Below are 18,210 nucleotides of genomic sequence, written 5' to 3'. Positions count from 1 at the left end.
GAACAGCTTGTGTACTTCCAGCCACAAAGCTGCCCAGGTGAAACTGCAGCACACCCTGGAGGCCTGTTTCTGGACAAGTGCTGACGCACACGGTTCTGAACATGAATTGTTTAAGCCCCAAAATGTGTGACAGCCTCCTTGGCCAGCACTGCCTGGTCTTCTGTCCTTAGCAGGAATTCTACCCTCCTTCTGACTCATCTTTTAAATTTTTTTATAGGCCCTTTGTAGGGATGAAAATTTGCCACCTTATTTGGGCTGAGACATGCACCGCTGGCTGCAGGCCCGTATTTCTACTTTCCTAAGCCAAGCTTTCCAGAGACACCTAGAAGCCCCTCTCTTGGTGCCTGGCAGATAGGTCACCTCTGGGAACACACACTGTAATTAAGACTCCAAACTGGAGAATGACAGCTGATACCAACTGAAATACCACTAGAATCACTACTGACAAAAAAGCCCAGCAGTTCAGAGGAATTCTTTAAGAATCCTGTAAAATTCAGTCATACTCAAAAATAATTATCCTATTACAGAAAACATTCATAAAAATGTTTAAGTCATAAAAGGGCTGTACTCAGTATAACCAGGTGGATTAGGGGACGGGAATACAACACATTCCTGATGGTGCTGGATTTCTAAAAGAGCTTTGCAACCAGAAGGGAAAAGCCTCATTTTTCTGCGGAATTCCCTTAGGGCACTTCGTTCTGCATGCTACTGGACAACCAGATCCGGGTATGCTGCCAGCCTCACCTAAAGGCCACCCTGGATGGCCTCCCCTCAGTGGGCTATGCAGGGCACAGGCTTGCCCAGCAGAACCCCTGGGCAGGCAAGCCTTGACTGGGAGCCCATCTTCCCACACTGATCGGCGCCTGCCTTTGGAACTCACCAGCACGCTCCAGTTTTGAAGAACAGCTGGAGAATAGTCACCACCAGTGAAGAGCGCATTAATACCCACAAGACAGATTGCAGCCGCCATCACACACCTGGGACCTGGACAGACAGAAAGCAATAGTTACCTGTGTCCAGCAGCCTCCCCGCAGGCCTCTCGCTTGGTGGCCCTGCGCCTTGACCGCCAGCCTGTCTGGAGGTAGAGTGCCCCAGACCAAGAGACTGAAGAAGCTCTTGACACTGAGCTGAGGACAAGCTGCCTCTTCAAAATGACCCTATGAGAGTGGCAGTGAGTGGCACCTACGTAGGAAGAGGACCTTGGGACTCAGTGGGGCAGAGGTGGCTCTCAGGCCAGAGTGGAAAGACATTCTGAGAAGTGTGCTGTATTGTCTCCTCTGCCGAGGGCTACCCCATGGGGACTGTGCCCTGTGGTCATACAGTTAGATCCCAAGGACTGTCGAGACCTGAGTGCCACCTGAAAGCCCGTCTCCCAAGCAGAAGGGCAGGACCTGAGGCCCCAGTAGGGAAGACTCAGAATCGGCCACAACAGCCTTGGACAGCCCAGGGCCACAGAACCTTGTGTCGTCACATGCACCAGTGACTAAGATTTACTCCAAACACCTCCAGGAAAACAAAAGTAAAAAACCCACCCCTGCGACATACCCCATGATTCCCTCAGGCAGTGATGGTGAGCCCTTCCAAGGCTGAGTGCCCAAACTGCAACCCCGAACTCAACTGATCACCAGGTGCCAACACTGTGAAGAAGCCCTAACAGTGCGTTCTAGTTTGGAGAAACAGCTCATATACTTGGTCACCAGCCCACTGGAGCACACCTGCCACATGTTTGCCAACACCGCCCTGCAGTATGAGCCCTGTGAACTACAAAGATACAGACACTGACAGCGGTCACCATCAGTACTCCCAGAGGCCCCACGGCTTTCCACAAGTCCCTGGCACCAGTGGGAGAAACCCAGCTCTCTGCACGTGGACACTGATGGCCCTGTTCTCTAGCACATTTCTCAAGCTATCACCCAGGCCAATAGTGTTTGTCCTGAAGTGAGGGAGGCTGCTCACTATGCAGGGTTTCCTCCCAGAAGGCTGTAAGCTCTGCCACCAGCTCCCCGAGCTCCTCAGACGTCTCACTGGCTCAGGTGGCACTGAGGCTGCTGATTCCCTGGGCAGCTCTGGAATTAGGGGAGCCTGAAGGAGCCTGCCTTCCAAGGAACTCTATCTTCTCAGAATTCAGGCAAAAGCATCCCCCCCCCCAAATTTCACTACAAACGCGATGCAAGATGAGTAGATGCTCTCCAAAGTTTTTTTTTTTTTTTCCCCCTTTTTGATACAGGACCCTGCTATGTAGCCCAGACTGACCTCAAACTCAGTGATTCTCCTGCTTTAGTCTCCTGAGTCCTGGGATGACAGACAGCCAACTGGGGCTGCCTATTGCTGAAGAAGCCACACGACCCCAGAGTCCTCCTGGCCTCCATTAAGCTAAGCAAGACGACCACCCAGCTCTGTCTCTGCCTGCTTGGGGTTTGTCAATGAGCTCTGCCTGTTACAACACAAGTGACAGCTGTGTGCTAGGGCTGGGCTCCCTGGGGCAAGGGCTGGTACGAGCCACACCCTTCCACTGACCCAGGGGAGACAACTCCAGAAGCACAAGTGAGCAAATGTGCATACACAGCCCAGGAACTTGCAAAAGGCAGGCAGTGGCTCCAAGCGTGGCCTCTACCTGAGCTATGGAAGGAACCCTGAGATTTGAACAGATGTCCTGGTCTCGCATGTGGCCACCCTCTGAACTTCCATCAGGGACAAACAGCCAGACTCAGAAACAGGGAGCAGGCAGGGTTGCAGCTCCTGCAAGCGCAACTGCCCAAGCCCAACCTGTCGACTGGCCCACACAAGACCCTGGGCTCAGAGTAGCCACCCAGGCAAGGCCCTGTCTCCCAAGGAAGGGATGCGGCCACCTGTGAGTCACCCAACGGTAGGGACTCCCCAAAGCCTCCCCACATCAGGCAGCTGCATCTCAAGCCCAGATACTTTTGCTCAGCGAAGGTGAGGGATGTCTAATCACTCTCCAAACATTTGCAGCCAGGTGGACGTGTTCCAGAAAAGCAGGCTGTAGTATGCAAAGTGAGGGGCCTCCATTCAGGCTGACCCTACCCTAGTCACACTTACTTTATTTATTTTTTTTTCTTTTCAAAGTTTTATTGATAAACATATAGCAATGAGACAGTTTCAAATCAAATCGAAAGTACAGTTTCAACAAATAATACACTGCATATATTCTTCTTAGTGGTTAATTGCTGTACAAGATGCAGACTTGTGATCCTACTTACATACACCATTAGAAAAAATCATTCTATTCATTAAGAGAATGCAACTATATATCTATCCCAACCACTTTGAATACACAGATACAAAATGGACATTCATAGTTATACCCCAATTTTTTTTTAAGTTCCGTTGTTGAATATTATAGGTGAGTCACACTTACTTTAGGGGCTTCCCCTTTCCCCCACAACACTTACCACCACGCAAACTACTGTATCTATTATTATCTTCCTCCCCCTCCTTATACTATAGCTGTCCACTGAATATCTACTGTGTTATGACTTCATGTGTGACATGGAGAACTAATTAATAGAAGGGAAATGGCAACCAGCCACAAAAACTGCTCCAGTTTCTGGGTGCACTGCAGTTAAGAGCACAAGCCCTGAGAGTGCAGGGGTGATGGCAGGAAGCACAGCAGCTCTCTGGGCCCACATGAAGAACCAGTGCCTTCCTCCCTACAAAGCATCTCTACACGTGGTCTTTTGGGTGGGACAATGCTGTGCTCACAGCCAAAGAAGTGAGGCCGCTTCCAATTCCAGCCACATTATTTCTGGCCATTTCCTTTTCTAATTTGGTGAGGCTGTAATGACATATGCTTGTAATTTCTATGCTGTGGGCCTGGTCTGAGGCCAAGGAGACCTCATGTGTACTTATGAATAACCTCCCACACCACACCAACGCCTTCCCTTTTAAAAAGCATGTAACTGTGACTCTTATAACCACTGAGGAGGGATAAAAAAGGATGCCTATGCTCCCCCATTCTCATCAGATCTGGGAAACTGGCAATTTCCAGGTACCTCTACCAGGGATTTTTCAGCTACCTGGCTGCGTCATCATAAAACCGTAGGGAGTATGGCACGTGGACAGGGTCCACAGCCACACAAACACAGCACTGGAGCAGCCACCTGCCCACAGGCCCTCCAGGGAGGCAGTCCTTAGGCCAACAGCAGGGCACATCCCAGCAGGTGACCTGGAGCACCCCCCAGCAGTGACTTCCTGTATCTCACGTATTGAGCTCCCAATTCCCCTCCATTAGAACTAAAGCCCCTGAGGGTATACAGGCCTGGGTTTCCTCATTTTTACATCTAGCACACAGGCACAACCCATATTTATTTTAAGAATGAAGAACTACTTTAGTTTACATTTCCAGTCACAGATTTCTCTTTAGCACTAAGAAGTCACAGTGGATAAATTAAAAATCCCACAGGGGCCTCTGAGAGTGCATGCCCACGCTGCTCAGGTCTGGTCGGCACCTGATGCTCATCACACAGGACAGCCGTGTCCCATATGAGACTCTTGCTCCTACCTTCTGTTCTGCTGCTACCTCTCATGGGGGAGGAGGGGGAAGAAAGCCAGAAAGCCCCCTTCAGTGACACAGAGGGAGTCACTGGGCTATGGTAGTACCTCCTTTCATGTGGCCTTTTTCACAGACCCAGCTTGGCCTGAAATGCTTAGTTCTTGAGCACCAGTATTTCCAATTCTAACTTACATTTCCTAATATTACCCAGCTTGGCTTATCAGCCGTCTTGGAAAGGACTTAATCCAAGAGATAAGAACAAGCTGGTCTGACGCGGGTTCCAGAAGCAATGGGCTGTGGTGATGCTCCTTCCTGACCCCCTCTCCTCTTCAACTCTCTCTGGGCTGGGGAAAGAAGGCTGACCAGGGCCCAGGTTTAGCTCAGAACAAATGCCTCAAGTCCAGGAGACATTACACATAATGGATTTCAATCTTACAAGTTTTTTGTTAAACTCTAGGTCTATGGGGAGCCATTGCTAACTCTGCGCTAGTAGCTGTTACTGTGTCTAGATCTCTGGATGATGGATGTCCTGACAGGCCCATGGATGATGATGATCTGGAAAAACTTGTGTACATGCGGCCCAGGACCTTTCTGACTGGTACCCATGCCCTTGGCTTACTGAAGGCTGCCTTCCCTTGCCAGCTTTTCCACCTGAGACTGCCACACTGAGGGAATTCTCCTGATTTAATATCCCTAAGAATCCACCATTACTGAAAGAGGCCACCTAGCTTGCTCCTGCACCCCTGGCCTTACTTGCTTTGTTTCTGCTGGTAAACAAAGGCACCCCAGGCACAGAGCTAGAGCCAGCCTTTCAAAGGCAACTTGCTTGACAAAAATAGACCTCAGGACTCCAAAGAGCCTGGACAACTCAGCATCTTAGCAAGATTCTGTCTGAAAGTAAATAAAAAAGACTAGAAGTTTAGCTTAGTCTGAAGGTCCTGGGTTCAGTCCTCACTACCAAAAAACAAATCTCATTTGGCGTCCCTTCCTTCTTGCTAAAAGGCACTGCATTGCGCAAAGCCAGCCCAGCACTGCCTCTGGCCATGCTTCCCAGGAAGCCTTCAGATGTGGCCTCCCGGGATCCAGACAGGGACTCGGCATTGATGCAGATCAAGAAATAAATATTATTTTATTCAGAACTCGTATGCCCCAACTCCTGCCATCCTCTTTAGCATTTCTAACGGGATGGACGCAGGTCTGGTCCCACCCTCTAAGCAGTATTCTCCCTCTTCTGGGAGGGGCGGTGTAACCTGAGAGGGGGCTGAGGCGACCAGATAGGTGGCAACTTCACTGTAGCAGACCCCCCCAACCCCAGATGACGATTCAGAACAATGGCACCAGTCAGCATACTGCATTACAGGAGGTGTGGCAATTGTGCGGTCATCCTACATTTATAGGAAAAGATAAATTAATAGTTGTTTAAAGTTAGGCCTAAAACTGCACAAATGTCAATTTAGGATACTGTTTGCTTCAAGATAAAAAATCTTAAGGGATGCCTACTGGGAATAGCACAACATCTTTCATACACAAACTAGGTGATTCAGTGAATGACTTAGGCCTGCAACTTGAAGGTGGTTTCTGCTTAATGCTGAGAGCAAGAAACCACAATTTTATGTCACGGAATTTTATGACACTTTTTATATAGAAACAACTGACTGCATCTCCTTTGGACGCAAATCTAAACATGAAGTTAGACTCAGCACAGCACCCCTAGCTCGCTCGTTCCCCATCCTATGAAGAAACCTCCTCCTGGAAAAGATGCACGATCACTAGGAGCTCTTCTCAGAGCCGGACAGGCACAGGGAGCACAGAGGGCGGGCAGGAGATGCTTTACAGTACTCACACAGCATTCAGCAGAACTGACGGGACTTCCAGCCCTGAGAAGTAGCCTCGGAGGGAGGGAGCCAGCGCATCTGCAAAGACACACGGGAGACGCCGTGAGCGACCATGCTCTCCTTACAGAACTCCTCAGTGCTCCCTGCTGGTGCCCATCACACTGCCAGAGTGGCATCCTGGGAGCACTCTCACATGGCCCCCAGGGCAGCATCCCCTTTGGAGGGGCCTGAGGTTCTGCCAGTTCCCTGGCACCCCTGGCCTCTTGAGTGACCAGCCATCCAAGGCACAGTCTGACCCAGTGAACTGCATTTTCCATACCACTTGGAAAGGCCTAGGCAGGCTAGGGGTTGCCTCATAGCTTTCTAGGCAAGATGTGGAAATACCGGCTTTGATAAGAAACCAGCAGTTTATGACCCCTTTTACCACAATGGCCTGGTTAAAACTTCCTACTCCTTCAGAAAAAGGGCTCTGGCTTCCTGACACTGAGGGTTGCTGGCTACTCAATTTCCCCTACTCATTCTGCTGGGAAGGGCAGCCTATAGCCTTGGGCAAAAAGTCTTTCCAGGGAAGACAAGCTTCTAAAAAGGAAAGGTAACCATCTTTTCCACTAAGCTTCTAAAAAGGAAGGTAACCCCAACACAAATGAGTTGAATGATACTTTGTCCACTTGGCAGAATGTTCTGGGTCCTATGCCAAGGGAAATGTGAAAAACAAAAGGGCAAGCACTGGTTCTTTTTGACATTTACCTATTAACAACCTCAGTTTTCCCTGAAAGGCCTTGGACACAGGCAACAAGTACTTGTTTAACTCTGCTTGTCTCCAGCACTGTGAAGGTACTGCCTCCCCAGGAACGTGACAAACAACACAGAAAGTACTGCTGGGAGCAAAGAAGGAAACATTTTCAATGGTGAGGGCTGGAGGACCTCATAGGGGATGGTTCCTCCCCTGGTAGGGCAGGTGAAAGCCTTATTCAGACTTCCAAAGCACTGATATGGGGCAGGAGTCATTCAGGCTAAAAGGGGACACAATGGGGCTAAAGGCCCATGAGGCAGCTCTGTTGACCGCAGGGACTCTGAGGACTGATGAAAATCTGTCCCCTCACTTTCTGTTTTACAGATGGGAAATTCAGTTGGGATCTGGGTATTCTGAATGGGCATGTCACAGAGCACTGCGGCATCAGGCCTGGAATAAAACAAGCTGACTCAAAGCTGAGATCCCTAGAAATCGGGCCTGGAAGAGAAGCTACAGTGTCCCTGATCACCCTTGATTTGCATATGAAGTTACTGGAAGGTCCTTCTCTGTCCCAGGCCTTCTCAGAGGTTGTACTGTATCCTCCAGGCTGTCAGCAGGGGGGACTCCATACCTAGACCACCCTGGAATAGAGGGCTCTGACTGATGTGGGACGTGCGGCTTGGCAGGACCCAGGGCACACCTTGAGCTTCTTTTCTGACACCCGAAATCCACAGCAAGAGTTCCTCAGGCCACTGTGGGTGAGGCTCCGTTGGGACAGCTGGAAGTGGCCCGGTCCTGGGAGGAGCAATGCTGAGCTACAGTAGCCCCCAGGGGCTCCTCAGTAAGGGCCAGCTGTGCTTAGCACCCCAGCAATTCAAGGGTTGAAGAAACTTCCCAGCACATGGACTAAAAAACCATTCCTTGAGAATTTAGAAATACACAGAGGGCAAAGGAAACGAGCCAAGGGGGTTGGGGATATTGGACAAGGGTGCAGAGACAAGGAGAAGGGCAGGTGGAAGGGGCGCCAAGAAGAGAAGAAAAAATGCGTACCTACCCAAGGCTTACGGCTTTGTGCATCGGAATCCACTTGCTCACTAAGCAAAGAGCAGAGTTGGAGCTGCCTTCTTGAGATAGGTGGGAAAGGATGGGCTGGGGTTGCAGGGCCCCCAGCGGGCAGGGGGCTGGGGGCTGACACAGTAAAAAGGCCGGGTCAGTGTGGAATGCAGTGCGGGCGGCTGTGCGGCCCGGGGTGGGGCGGCCGAGGGGGAGAGCCACAGGTGGATGGCAGGGCCTGGGTGGTGACGGTGCCTGGAGACGCAAGCCCTGGACTCCCCACCCGCCTCTCTGGCTGTGGCCTCTCCACCCTCCCGCAGCCCCCGAATTCATTCTCTTTAGTGGCACACATGCCCGTCCTTGGGGAATCCCAGGTGACAAGGTGGCTGATCCAGGCGGTGGGGTCCAGGTTAAATTGTGCTCAGCTGAGCTCGAGTGGAGGATGCCAGTGAGGAAGCAGGCCAGTGACTCTCACAGTGGGTGGACATAGTGGCAGCAGGGTGAAGATGGGCCCTAAAACTCATCACTCTTGTGCCCCATGAATCAGAGCTTTTGGAGGCACTGGAGATGCCAGGCCTGCTCTTCTAGCACCATGGCCCATTGCACCTGCCTTCCAGCAGAGGGCGGTAGCTGCTAGGTTGAGACTGCTGCTTCTCCTGTCTACATGGGAGGCAGGTGGGCAGAGTTCCCTGGCGGAGCCCACAGCTGGTGACTGTTTTGTGCTCACGGTAGGGGTTGGTGCACGGAGAGGATTCACCCTTACTCCCATCAAGCGGCATGTTCTGCTGTGTTCTGGGGCTCCAGGTCACTCTTGCTTCCCCAAGGCCTGCTGTAGATGCGGCATTAATGCTCCAGAAACCTGAAGCTTGCCCCAGTCTCCTGGAGTGGTGCTTCTCCCCATGGACAGATCAAGGGGGCTACACCCATGCACTCCAACCCTAGAACAGGAAGGACTGGTGTCCCTGATAGCATATGATGCAAACTCAAACTCACAATTGCAAACCCTGCACAGAATTCTAGGGAGTTCCGAAGCCAATGTTAGAACATGATATAGATCTAATCCACATCGAATCGGATATGGCCTGTACCAGAGACCATGGCTGGCACTTCATGGACTATGAACAAGGTGTAAGCCCCGTGGAAGACTGTGGGAAGGGTCCCCACATTACGAACTGTCACAGTGAGGCTTGGCCATCAAGGGCCCTACTGGGCTCCTCCATGTGGCGGCAAGTTGCACAGGAGTAGAAGACACTAAGAGAAATATCCAGAAAAAGTGACTGAGATAAAAAAATAAAATGGAACACCAGACAAATTAGTCACAAAAATCACTTTCATCCTCCTCCATTTATAGATGCGTAAGATAAAAGCCCAGAGGATTCAAATATAGAACTTTCAGTCCCCACAATAATGCCCAAGAGGAAAACTCAGCTGTTACCAGGATGGGATCTCTGCCTGATGCTTTGTATGGTGGAGTGTGAGTGGCACAGGATAAAACACAAGAGTGGGTTCATGTCCTGGGCCTGGCTGGTATCATACTGGCCTTTTAAAAAAGACAAGGGAATTGCTTACCAGGAGCTTGGCAATTGATGGCCACTGTTGCTAGTGAACATCCCTTGATTTGGCCAAATTTTTTTTCTGCTGAAGAGCTAAATTCATACCAGTGGTTTTCAAAGAGTGGTTCCTGGACCACCAAGAAATGTGTTATGAATGTAGAAACTCTAGTGGTGGGGTCCCATTTGCTTTATTTCATGTGGTATTGATGACTGAACACAGGGCCTCTGCACTGAGCTACAACCTCAGCTCTTTAAAGATGTATTTTGGGAAAGAGTTTTAGAAAATTGCTCAAGCTAGCCTCAAACTTGTAGTCTTTCTGCCTCAGCTTCCCCAGAGTGCTGGGATCACAGAATAGAGCCACCACACCTGGCTATAACCTACATTCCATCCATCCATCCATCCATCCATCCATCCATCCATCCATCCACTCACCCACCCACCCACCCACCTACCTACCTGTGGTTCTGGGAATTGGATTCAGGAACTTGCACTTGCCAGGCAAGCACCATGCACTGAGCTATATCCCTGGCCCATAACTTACATTTTAAAAAGCCCTAGAGGTGACTGCAATGCACACACTCATGTCTGAGGCACACTGCTTTTAGGGTTTCTAGAAGTGAGGCTGGAAGAGCAGTCTAATGAAGCTCTATACTGCAACAAGATACTGTCTATGATTCTAGGAAAATACAAGGTCCTGAGTTTGTTCCCTGGTACTGCCAAAAAAGTAAAAATACAATTCATTCTCTTCATTAAAAAAAAAAAAAAAAACAGTGAATTAAGAAATCTGTTTATCCACACCTGCATTTTCCAAGTATATATAACCACAGACCCATTTGATTCTGTGACAGCTAGGAGACCTTGTGGGCACTAATAAATGTCGGTCTAGAAGGCGGGTACCAGTGACAGCTTCCAGTGGATCTTGGTAGCATCCAAGTTTCTAGCTCCTCATAAAATTCATTTGCACCAGAAGACCAACAAACCACCCAGAGTCCTGAATGTCCCACCATGGGGCAGTCAGATGTCCTTGAATCTTTCCTAATGGAGGAGTGGATTTTGAACAACAACAAAAAAAAAACAGTACCTTGACCAAAGCGTAAACTTGAGATGTCTAGCAGCTTACCTAAGTGACTCAGCAGGGGGCCAGGGTCCTCACTTTGTAAACATCTGAGTCTGTGTAAGAGGGAGACAATGTGAGTGCTACACCTACCAGGAGCCTGCTTACAATGTAAGAAAGGAGAAGAGGATTGCTCTCCTGCTTCTGCTGCATCTGCTATCTTCTGTAGCCTTGAAATGTTGTCCCTGTGCCATGCCACACTGCCTTGGACTTGGCTGATTAAGAGACTAAAACATCCACAAACTGTGAGTCAAATAAACCTTCCGTAATTTTGGGTGCTGGGTATTTTGTCTCAGCAGTGAGAGAACAGCAACACAGAATTTGGTGCCAGAGAAGCGGGGTCATTGCTGTGACTGTACCTAACAATGTGGTTCAAGAGCCTTTGGAAAGGGATTGTGTGAAGAGTTTGGAAAGGTTTGAAGATGTCTCCTGAAAGAGCACCACTGATATGTCTTAGATTGTACTGTATGGGAGACTGGTCAGAACTTGGAAGACCAGAAAAACCAGTGAAGACCAGGCCAGGAAGGTTTTTGCTGGGAAGAGGGACTGCATTGGCTGTTGGAACCCAGATAATGTGGTATGCCTGGACAGAAAGTTTGCCTGCATTTTGCTTACGTCTGGAGACTGCCCAGATTGAGATTAAGGGTGGCAGACTAATCTGGCAGAAGAAATTTCAAGGCAGTTGATTGGTAAGATAGTGGCCTGGCTATTGGTGGGGGATTTTAGCCAGATTTATGTTGCAAATGAAGAGCAAAGAGCCCAGTAAGATGATTTAAAATGTGAGTTTTGTCAGAAAGAAGCTCCAGGAAAGCCATGTACTGCAGAGATAGAGCAGAGGGATCGCCATTGCTGAGAAGGAACAGTTAAGTAAAAAAGATGGCCCAAGAACTTCACAGGAAGCAGCAAGTCTCTACTCTTTCTAGCCTCAAAAATGCAAAAGCGCAAGTCTGCTTTGAGGAGAAAGCCAAAGAGTACCATATTCCAGAATGGTGGCACTAGCCACATCGTGTTCCAGAATGGCAGTGGCACAGAGGTTTTGTTCCTGAGAAATGGATTCAGAGCACCCACTAATCCTGGCGCTTGACCATTACAGCCACGAAAGAGGAAAGTGTGGTGACTGCTCCAGCTAGCAGCAGACCACATGGTGCTAGTTTTAGGTGTATGCAGAATGCACAAATTGTGGAGTTAAAAAGGCCTCCACCCCGATTTCAAAGGCCAGGCAGTGTATCCCCCGAGGGCAGTGTATGAAGCTGTTGCAGCCAAAGGTACAGTGGAGGCCCCAGAAGTTTGGAAAAGCCAGGAACATGGATAGTCTGAGGAAACCTGTCAGGAGGGAGCAGAATGAGCCCAAGAGAGAAGTCTTGAGAACTACAACCACTGGAAGTGCCACAGGGGTGGAGCCACAAACCCTTGGAAGCTCACCATTTGGCTCAGATTGCTTGGGATGCTGTATAGGCAACTATAAGGCTTAATGTTTGCTCTGCTGGATTCTGGACTTGCTTTGGCCCTAATCCTTTATATTCCCTTGTTTGTAACTTCTGGAATGAAAATGTTTTATCTTGTGCCACTGACTGCTGGAAGTGCTTAACTAAGTTTTCATTTGCACAGTGGTTCACAGCCAAGAGCTTGCCTTACCTATCAGAGACTGGGGACTTGGACTTCTCAGCAATGCTGAAATTGTTAGGACATAGGCAACTCTTAGAAATGGACTAAATGCTTTTTACATAAAGCCATGTGCGTGAGTCTCTGGGCATCCAGGGAGGGCATGTTATAGTTCTAATGTACTGTAACATTGACAGAATACCCGTTCTTAAGGGTTGTTAAACCTGTGTTATAATGTACAAGCTCTGAAGTGAGAATACGCATGTCTCTGTATCTGGAAACCCTTTTATAGAAATGTGTCTGGTTGCCAAGTTGACAAGGGGTGGATTGTAATTGTTGATACACTGTCAATTTGAGAAGTTTAGAAGTACAAATGATTAACTCAACAGTCTACATCCTGGAATGCAGAGGACTTGCCCTTACATTCTAGGATGCTGTTCACTGTGTCAACTTGAGAAGTTTAGAAGCTTAACTGACTCAGTAGGGGATCAGGGCCCTCACTTTATAAGGGTCTGAGCCTGTACAAGAGGGCAGGGCAGCGGCTGAGTGCTACACCTACCAGAGGATGGTTAGCCTGCTTATGTCGTAAGGGAGGAAAAGAGGCTGGTGCTCCCCTTTTGCTCCTGCTGTCTTCTGAAGCCTTGAACTGTTGCCCTGTTACATGCCACCCTGCCTTGGAGTCGGAAGATGATGGACTGAAACCTCTACCAACTGTGAGCTAAATAAACCTTTCTTTCCCTAACATTTGGTGCTGGATATGTTGTCTCTGCAACGAGAAAAGTAACTAGGACAGCAAGTATTTTATATGAATGACTTAACAGATTAAGTGGCGGTTAAGTTCTGTACAGTCTTAGGCAGGTTTCTCTTACAATCCCCAAACAGAGTCCTCAATTCCTCTGTGGTGGCTTCCCCAGTATCACGCCCCTGGCCACAAGCTGCTCACAAGAAAACTAGTTTTGCCTCACTCATTGCAGGCCTCAGGGTCTTCTAAACAGGATCATCAAAGAAACCCCATGAAGACCTTTGGCAAGTTGTTGGGAACCAGGCTGAAAAGCTGCAGGCCAGAAATCCGTTTTATTCCAAAAGACTCCACACTTGACCAACAGACTGGAGTGAACACTTACAGGATAAAGACTCTTCTCTTCAGAGCACCAGCTATGTTCTTTTAAATACCCTCATTTCTAAATCATTTGCACAAGCTGGGAGACTTTTCAAACATGTCCATGCTGCATAAAATGGGGCTCGTTGAGGATCTCTTTTTTAATGACGCCCCACTACCCTCTCCCACCCTGAGCTGGCTACCCATGCACTCTCATCCACACAGCAGTAAGTGCAATCAGCACTTACTACTTATCTGGCATCTGCCCAGTCTAGGACAATTAAAACCACCTGCTACCCCCTCTGCAAAAGGTTATGAAGCCTGCAATCTCACCTGCCCCAGCACCTGGGCAGGAGGGAAACAAGAAAATCACAGCAGAAGGCCAGGCTCCACCGAGGGATGGCAAGACATCGCTGAGGACTGGATGGAAGACAACTGGCTCTAGGACAGTGAACACCTGTGAAGGCCAATCAGGACTGAGCTTAATTAAACACAAGCCCTCAGGAACAGTTTTTCTCTCTTGGGCTTTTAGACTTTTTTCCTGTCTGTCCTAAGCACAAGTCAGGCTCTTGCTTCCAAAAAGGCATGTGAAATGTGCTCAGACATCTCCAAGTTCATTCAAGACGCCATTTGGGTTAAGGGCACCCAAGCGTGTAACGCCCTGTGTCAGATTAAGTCCACAGTGGTTGCTTGTCATCCATATTTAATTCTGTCAGCCTGTTAATTTTTAACTATGTTTGCTAGCAAGGGCCATTAGAGGTCCCCAGGAGCCGCGCTTAGTGAAGCGAGTAGGGCTTTGTGGTGGAGTGCATGAGGCTTGAAGTTGGTGCGTCCCACTTTCCATCTTTTCACTGGGTCCTGGCCTTCCCCACTGGCTGAACAAGTCCTGAATAAAACATGATCCCATTTGGAGTTGATTTTTCTTTTCTCCGCTGTCACAACTGGTTTTCTTCAAAGAAAAGTTCACTTTCTCCTTTTATGAAGATTATGTTGTATAGTTTCAAAGTTTCTTTGTAGCCTTAGGTCTCTTTCCAAAGCACTTAGACCTTGTATATTTGCAGGTATCCCTGGGAGTCTGTGCCTGGGAAGGAGCAGGATGCTGATGGCCAGGATGATGACAGGCAGCCGGCCTGGCCACACTGCCAGGCACTGTGCCTTCTTGCCCTGCTCCAATGCCAGGATCCTAGGCTCTGTGTTGGGCCCTGGCTTGGAGACCCAGTGTATATGTGCTTCCTACACTTACAGGGAGGGCGCCAGGACCCTGGAGCTGCATCAGATTAGACCAAGTGCTGACGAAGGGCATATACTAGAACCATTTTAGTAACTCCTGCTCTAGGCCAAACATTTAACTCAACCTCAAAATAACTCTAAGAGATAAGTGTCTTTTCTTTTCATTCACAGATAAAGAAACAGGTCCAGCAAAGATAAAAAATTAGTAACAAAACTTAGTAAAAAATTTCAAATTTATCTGTGCACAGTGTCATCACAATTTGTTTGATTTTGAAAAACTAAGCCAACTGTGACACTGGGTCCACACATGTCAGTAATTCTGAGGAAGAAGCTGAGGTCACCAGGGTGACTCATTGAGACTCAGGCCTGGGCTCTGAACCCAGCAAGGTCAGGAAAGGTCTACATGGGATCCAGAGGTCCTTTACAGAGGCCCAAGAGGGACACACTGAAGAAACCTGAAGACACAAGTGCAACAGTGTCAAGGTGCACCCTGGCTGCAGACCCACCCTGGGCTGCTTCCCCATTCGTGACTTCTGAGAAAAACTGGTGCTTAGGCTCTTTGGTTAGAACCATATGGCCACACACACACATACACACACACACACGGGGCTGCCTACCTTTGCAATGGCCCCTGTTGCCTAAAGATGTCAGATGTCTGGCTCTGTATAGCTGCTCTGACCAAAGGAACACTGACTATCCCTGGCAAGGCTGGAATTACCAACTCTAAACCTCCTAAATGGCTTGTGTTTCTGTCTCACCTTGTTTTATGAAACGGCTCCTTAGCTCTACTTTAGAGTGGCCATGGAGAAGGGAAGGACCAGGAAGTCTTGATTTGGCTAGGAGCGCATTATCTCCGAGATACAGCTATAACTCCACCACCAAGAGACGGGACTGGCGAACTCTCACACAGAAGGGCTGTGTAAGGGAACCAGCAGAGCTGGGGGAATGAATGGCTGGATGACCTGTGGGTTGTTCTCATCCAGTTCCTGACAGGAAAGAGAGAAGGCAACAGCTGGAAAGTTCAGGGACACATTCTCCTCTTCGAGACTCAAAGCTGTTTCCTACTTGGATGTGTCTCCCATCACGTGGAGGTTTTTGGTAGGTGGACACAATCTGGCCTCTGCTTACAGCCTGGTCTGATCTCTGTGGACTACAAAGGAAAGCAGCACAGTCGAGTTCTCCTGAGGGGCCCAGATGGTAACACAGCTTCTGCCCACGGAAGGAAAAAGGAGACTCATAGCCCCTTGGCATTTGGCCACCTGCCTGTCTCCTGTGAGTGCTAAGCTAGATCCTCTGTGAAAGCCCAAGGCAGGGCTGACATCTTCAGAAGACAGAACTCAGGCTGGTTTCTCCTCTAAGTCTGGACTCACACAGCTGCAGGGTTAGAGGGACATGTAAGCATCAGAGGATTAATAGCTTCCTTTATGTCTGAAAACACTTCATGTCTTGGGCTCATTAGCACCACAGGAATTTTGTGCAGTCCTCCGAAGGCTGGGTCTTTTGGGCAGGCCCAAGGAGAAGCTCTCCAGTGGCTGGTGAAAGGCCAGAGTTATGAGCCAATGCCACCTGAGATTCACAGAAGCAAAAGCCCAGGCTCCCCCAGGCCTTCCCTCACTTTTGGCAGACAGGCTGTACTTGGGGTGCTAGAGCCCCTTCCTGTGTATCAGAGACAGTTTTGTTCATGAAAATCTAACAGGACCAGCCACCACTGCAGCAATGGCTATGGCCTGAAAAACAGTAGTTAAGAGGCTGAAAAATAGAACTCCTTGCCCTAAAAGGCCCACCAGGAGCCTGGGTAGCGAGATGGCTGCCATGGGGCAAGAATGATTTCCAAGGGATTCTGTGAATGCCCCAATCTACACACTGTCGTACTCTGCGTCAACACGCCACATGTCACACTGCATGGTCCTATGTCTTACTTTTTTTGGTATTCTTCAGAAGGCAGCAGTGAGGGAGAGATGTGCATTGAAGTTTCCAAAAGAAAATCTCGGGAGCCTGCCCCTTAGCTCAGTTCTTTAAGTGGCTGCTCCAACAAAGCAATGAGGCTCAGGTTGCTGTGGTTCGATCCCCACACCTCAAGTCAGCCATACCTGCTCTGAAAGCATTCGGAGCAAAAGAAAATCTCCTAAGATCTAGCTCTGATGTGGCCCCCGCTGCTGCTGAGTAAAAGCGTAAAGGGAACAGACCCAGAGCACAGGCAGCCACACGTTAGCCTTGGCCTGTGTGTCTGTCTCTTTGTGATCTCCCCATCCTACTTCCCTATGTCTCTTTTCCCATGGTTCCCTTCTGCGTTTATTTTAGGCTTAACCTTTAAAATTTTTCCACTGTGTCACAAGGGACCTCCCAAGGGACACGCTCCCAAGAAGTTGGGCCTTTGAAATGTTCTGTTTCTGTAGCCTAAGTGATAGCATAAGTGATGTGTTCCAATCAAGAGCGGGGTGGCAGCCTGTGCATGTTCTGAAAGGCCTGGGGTGGTGTGGGACGAATGAGGCCGCCCAAGCAGCAGCAGCCAGTGGGGTCTCTCAGTCCTGTATCCCCACAAATGTTTCTGGCCCAACTACGACTCCAGTGGAAGATATGCGGTGCTGCACATTTTGAATGTGGTAAGGACAGTGTGCTTTTTACTGAGTGTTTCTCTCTGCCCTAAGATGCCTCAGTGAAAAGGCACCACAAGTAAAAGCAAAATAGGAAGCTGGACTTTAAAGGCAGAAATGTGTAGGAGGCCACGGGAGGCGCTGGAGATTGTCTTCAGAGCACAGCCTCTGGATGGTGGTAGGTGAAACTTCTGCTCACAATGGCCTACACAAGATGTTTAATAAATTTCAAGTACTAAGGATCTTGAAAGTAAGCTAGATGTTCACTTCTAAAAATGTGAGTGAGCATGGAAATCAGATGTTGTTGCATAGGGTTGCTCTTTTATCTTTAAAAGCCGCAAGGCAGTACATAGTATGTAGTCCTACTACCCAGTAAAAGTTCCCAAAAAGTGGGATTTGACTGCAAATAGCATCTTCAGATCAGAGCTGAGAAATCTATGGGGGTACCAGATCATGACTAAAACTGGAGCCCAACTGGAAACGTGACCTGACTTCCTTTTAAAGACATGTTCCATCTCTTGGGTCCTCCTTCCTCTGGATCCCAGCAGGCACACAGGCAAACACATCCACTGTGAACATGTTTTCCACTAGCTTGCCAGGCCATCCTGGCAAGAGCTGCCATAGCTGGTGAACGTAGAGGTTGGAAAGAGACTCTTCCAGTACACAGCTTGGGGTCATTTTGCATCCCAAGAAGATGCAAGCAGCAGTGATGAGCCTCACGCCAGGGCCCAGTGTCCCCAGGAGGCCTTTTCTGAGTCCTTCTCCTGTATGACACACTTAGTTGTCAAGGGCCCAATTCTCCCCAAACCTCAGAGAAGAACACCTTTGCTCCAAAATTGAATCACCGTGAAAACAAAACGCTGCAGTCTACTTGAGATCTTTT

At 48.9% G+C, this 18,210-nt stretch overlaps 1 protein-coding gene across 2 annotated transcripts in view; it reads right to left on the bottom strand.

Moving 5' to 3' along the window:
• Positions 1–879: 879 nt before the first annotated feature.
• Positions 880–18,210, bottom strand: part of Rbpms (RNA binding protein, mRNA processing factor) — a 175,223-nt gene continuing 157,892 nt past the window's right edge. The window contains exons 7-9 of one of the 2 annotated variants that reach the window (XM_023717613.1): positions 8,136–8,269; positions 6,357–6,426; positions 887–984 (exon numbers count right to left, since the gene is read on the bottom strand). In XM_023717613.1, the coding sequence (XP_023573381.1) occupies positions 970–984; positions 6,357–6,426; positions 8,136–8,269 (219 nt within the window). In that variant the 3' untranslated portion in view covers positions 887–969. Of the gene's footprint in view, positions 985–6,356; positions 6,427–8,135; positions 8,270–18,210 lie in introns of both variants that reach the window. The other variant, XM_004633291.2, reaches the window with a different exon arrangement.

This window comes from Octodon degus, unplaced genomic scaffold (genome assembly GCF_000260255.1).
Source record: "Octodon degus isolate 3935 unplaced genomic scaffold, OctDeg1.0 scaffold00053, whole genome shotgun sequence".
NCBI lineage: Eukaryota > Metazoa > Chordata > Mammalia > Rodentia > Octodontidae > Octodon > Octodon degus.
Note: the sequence above shows the minus strand (reverse complement) of the source record. Positions and strands in the feature narration are given on the sequence as shown.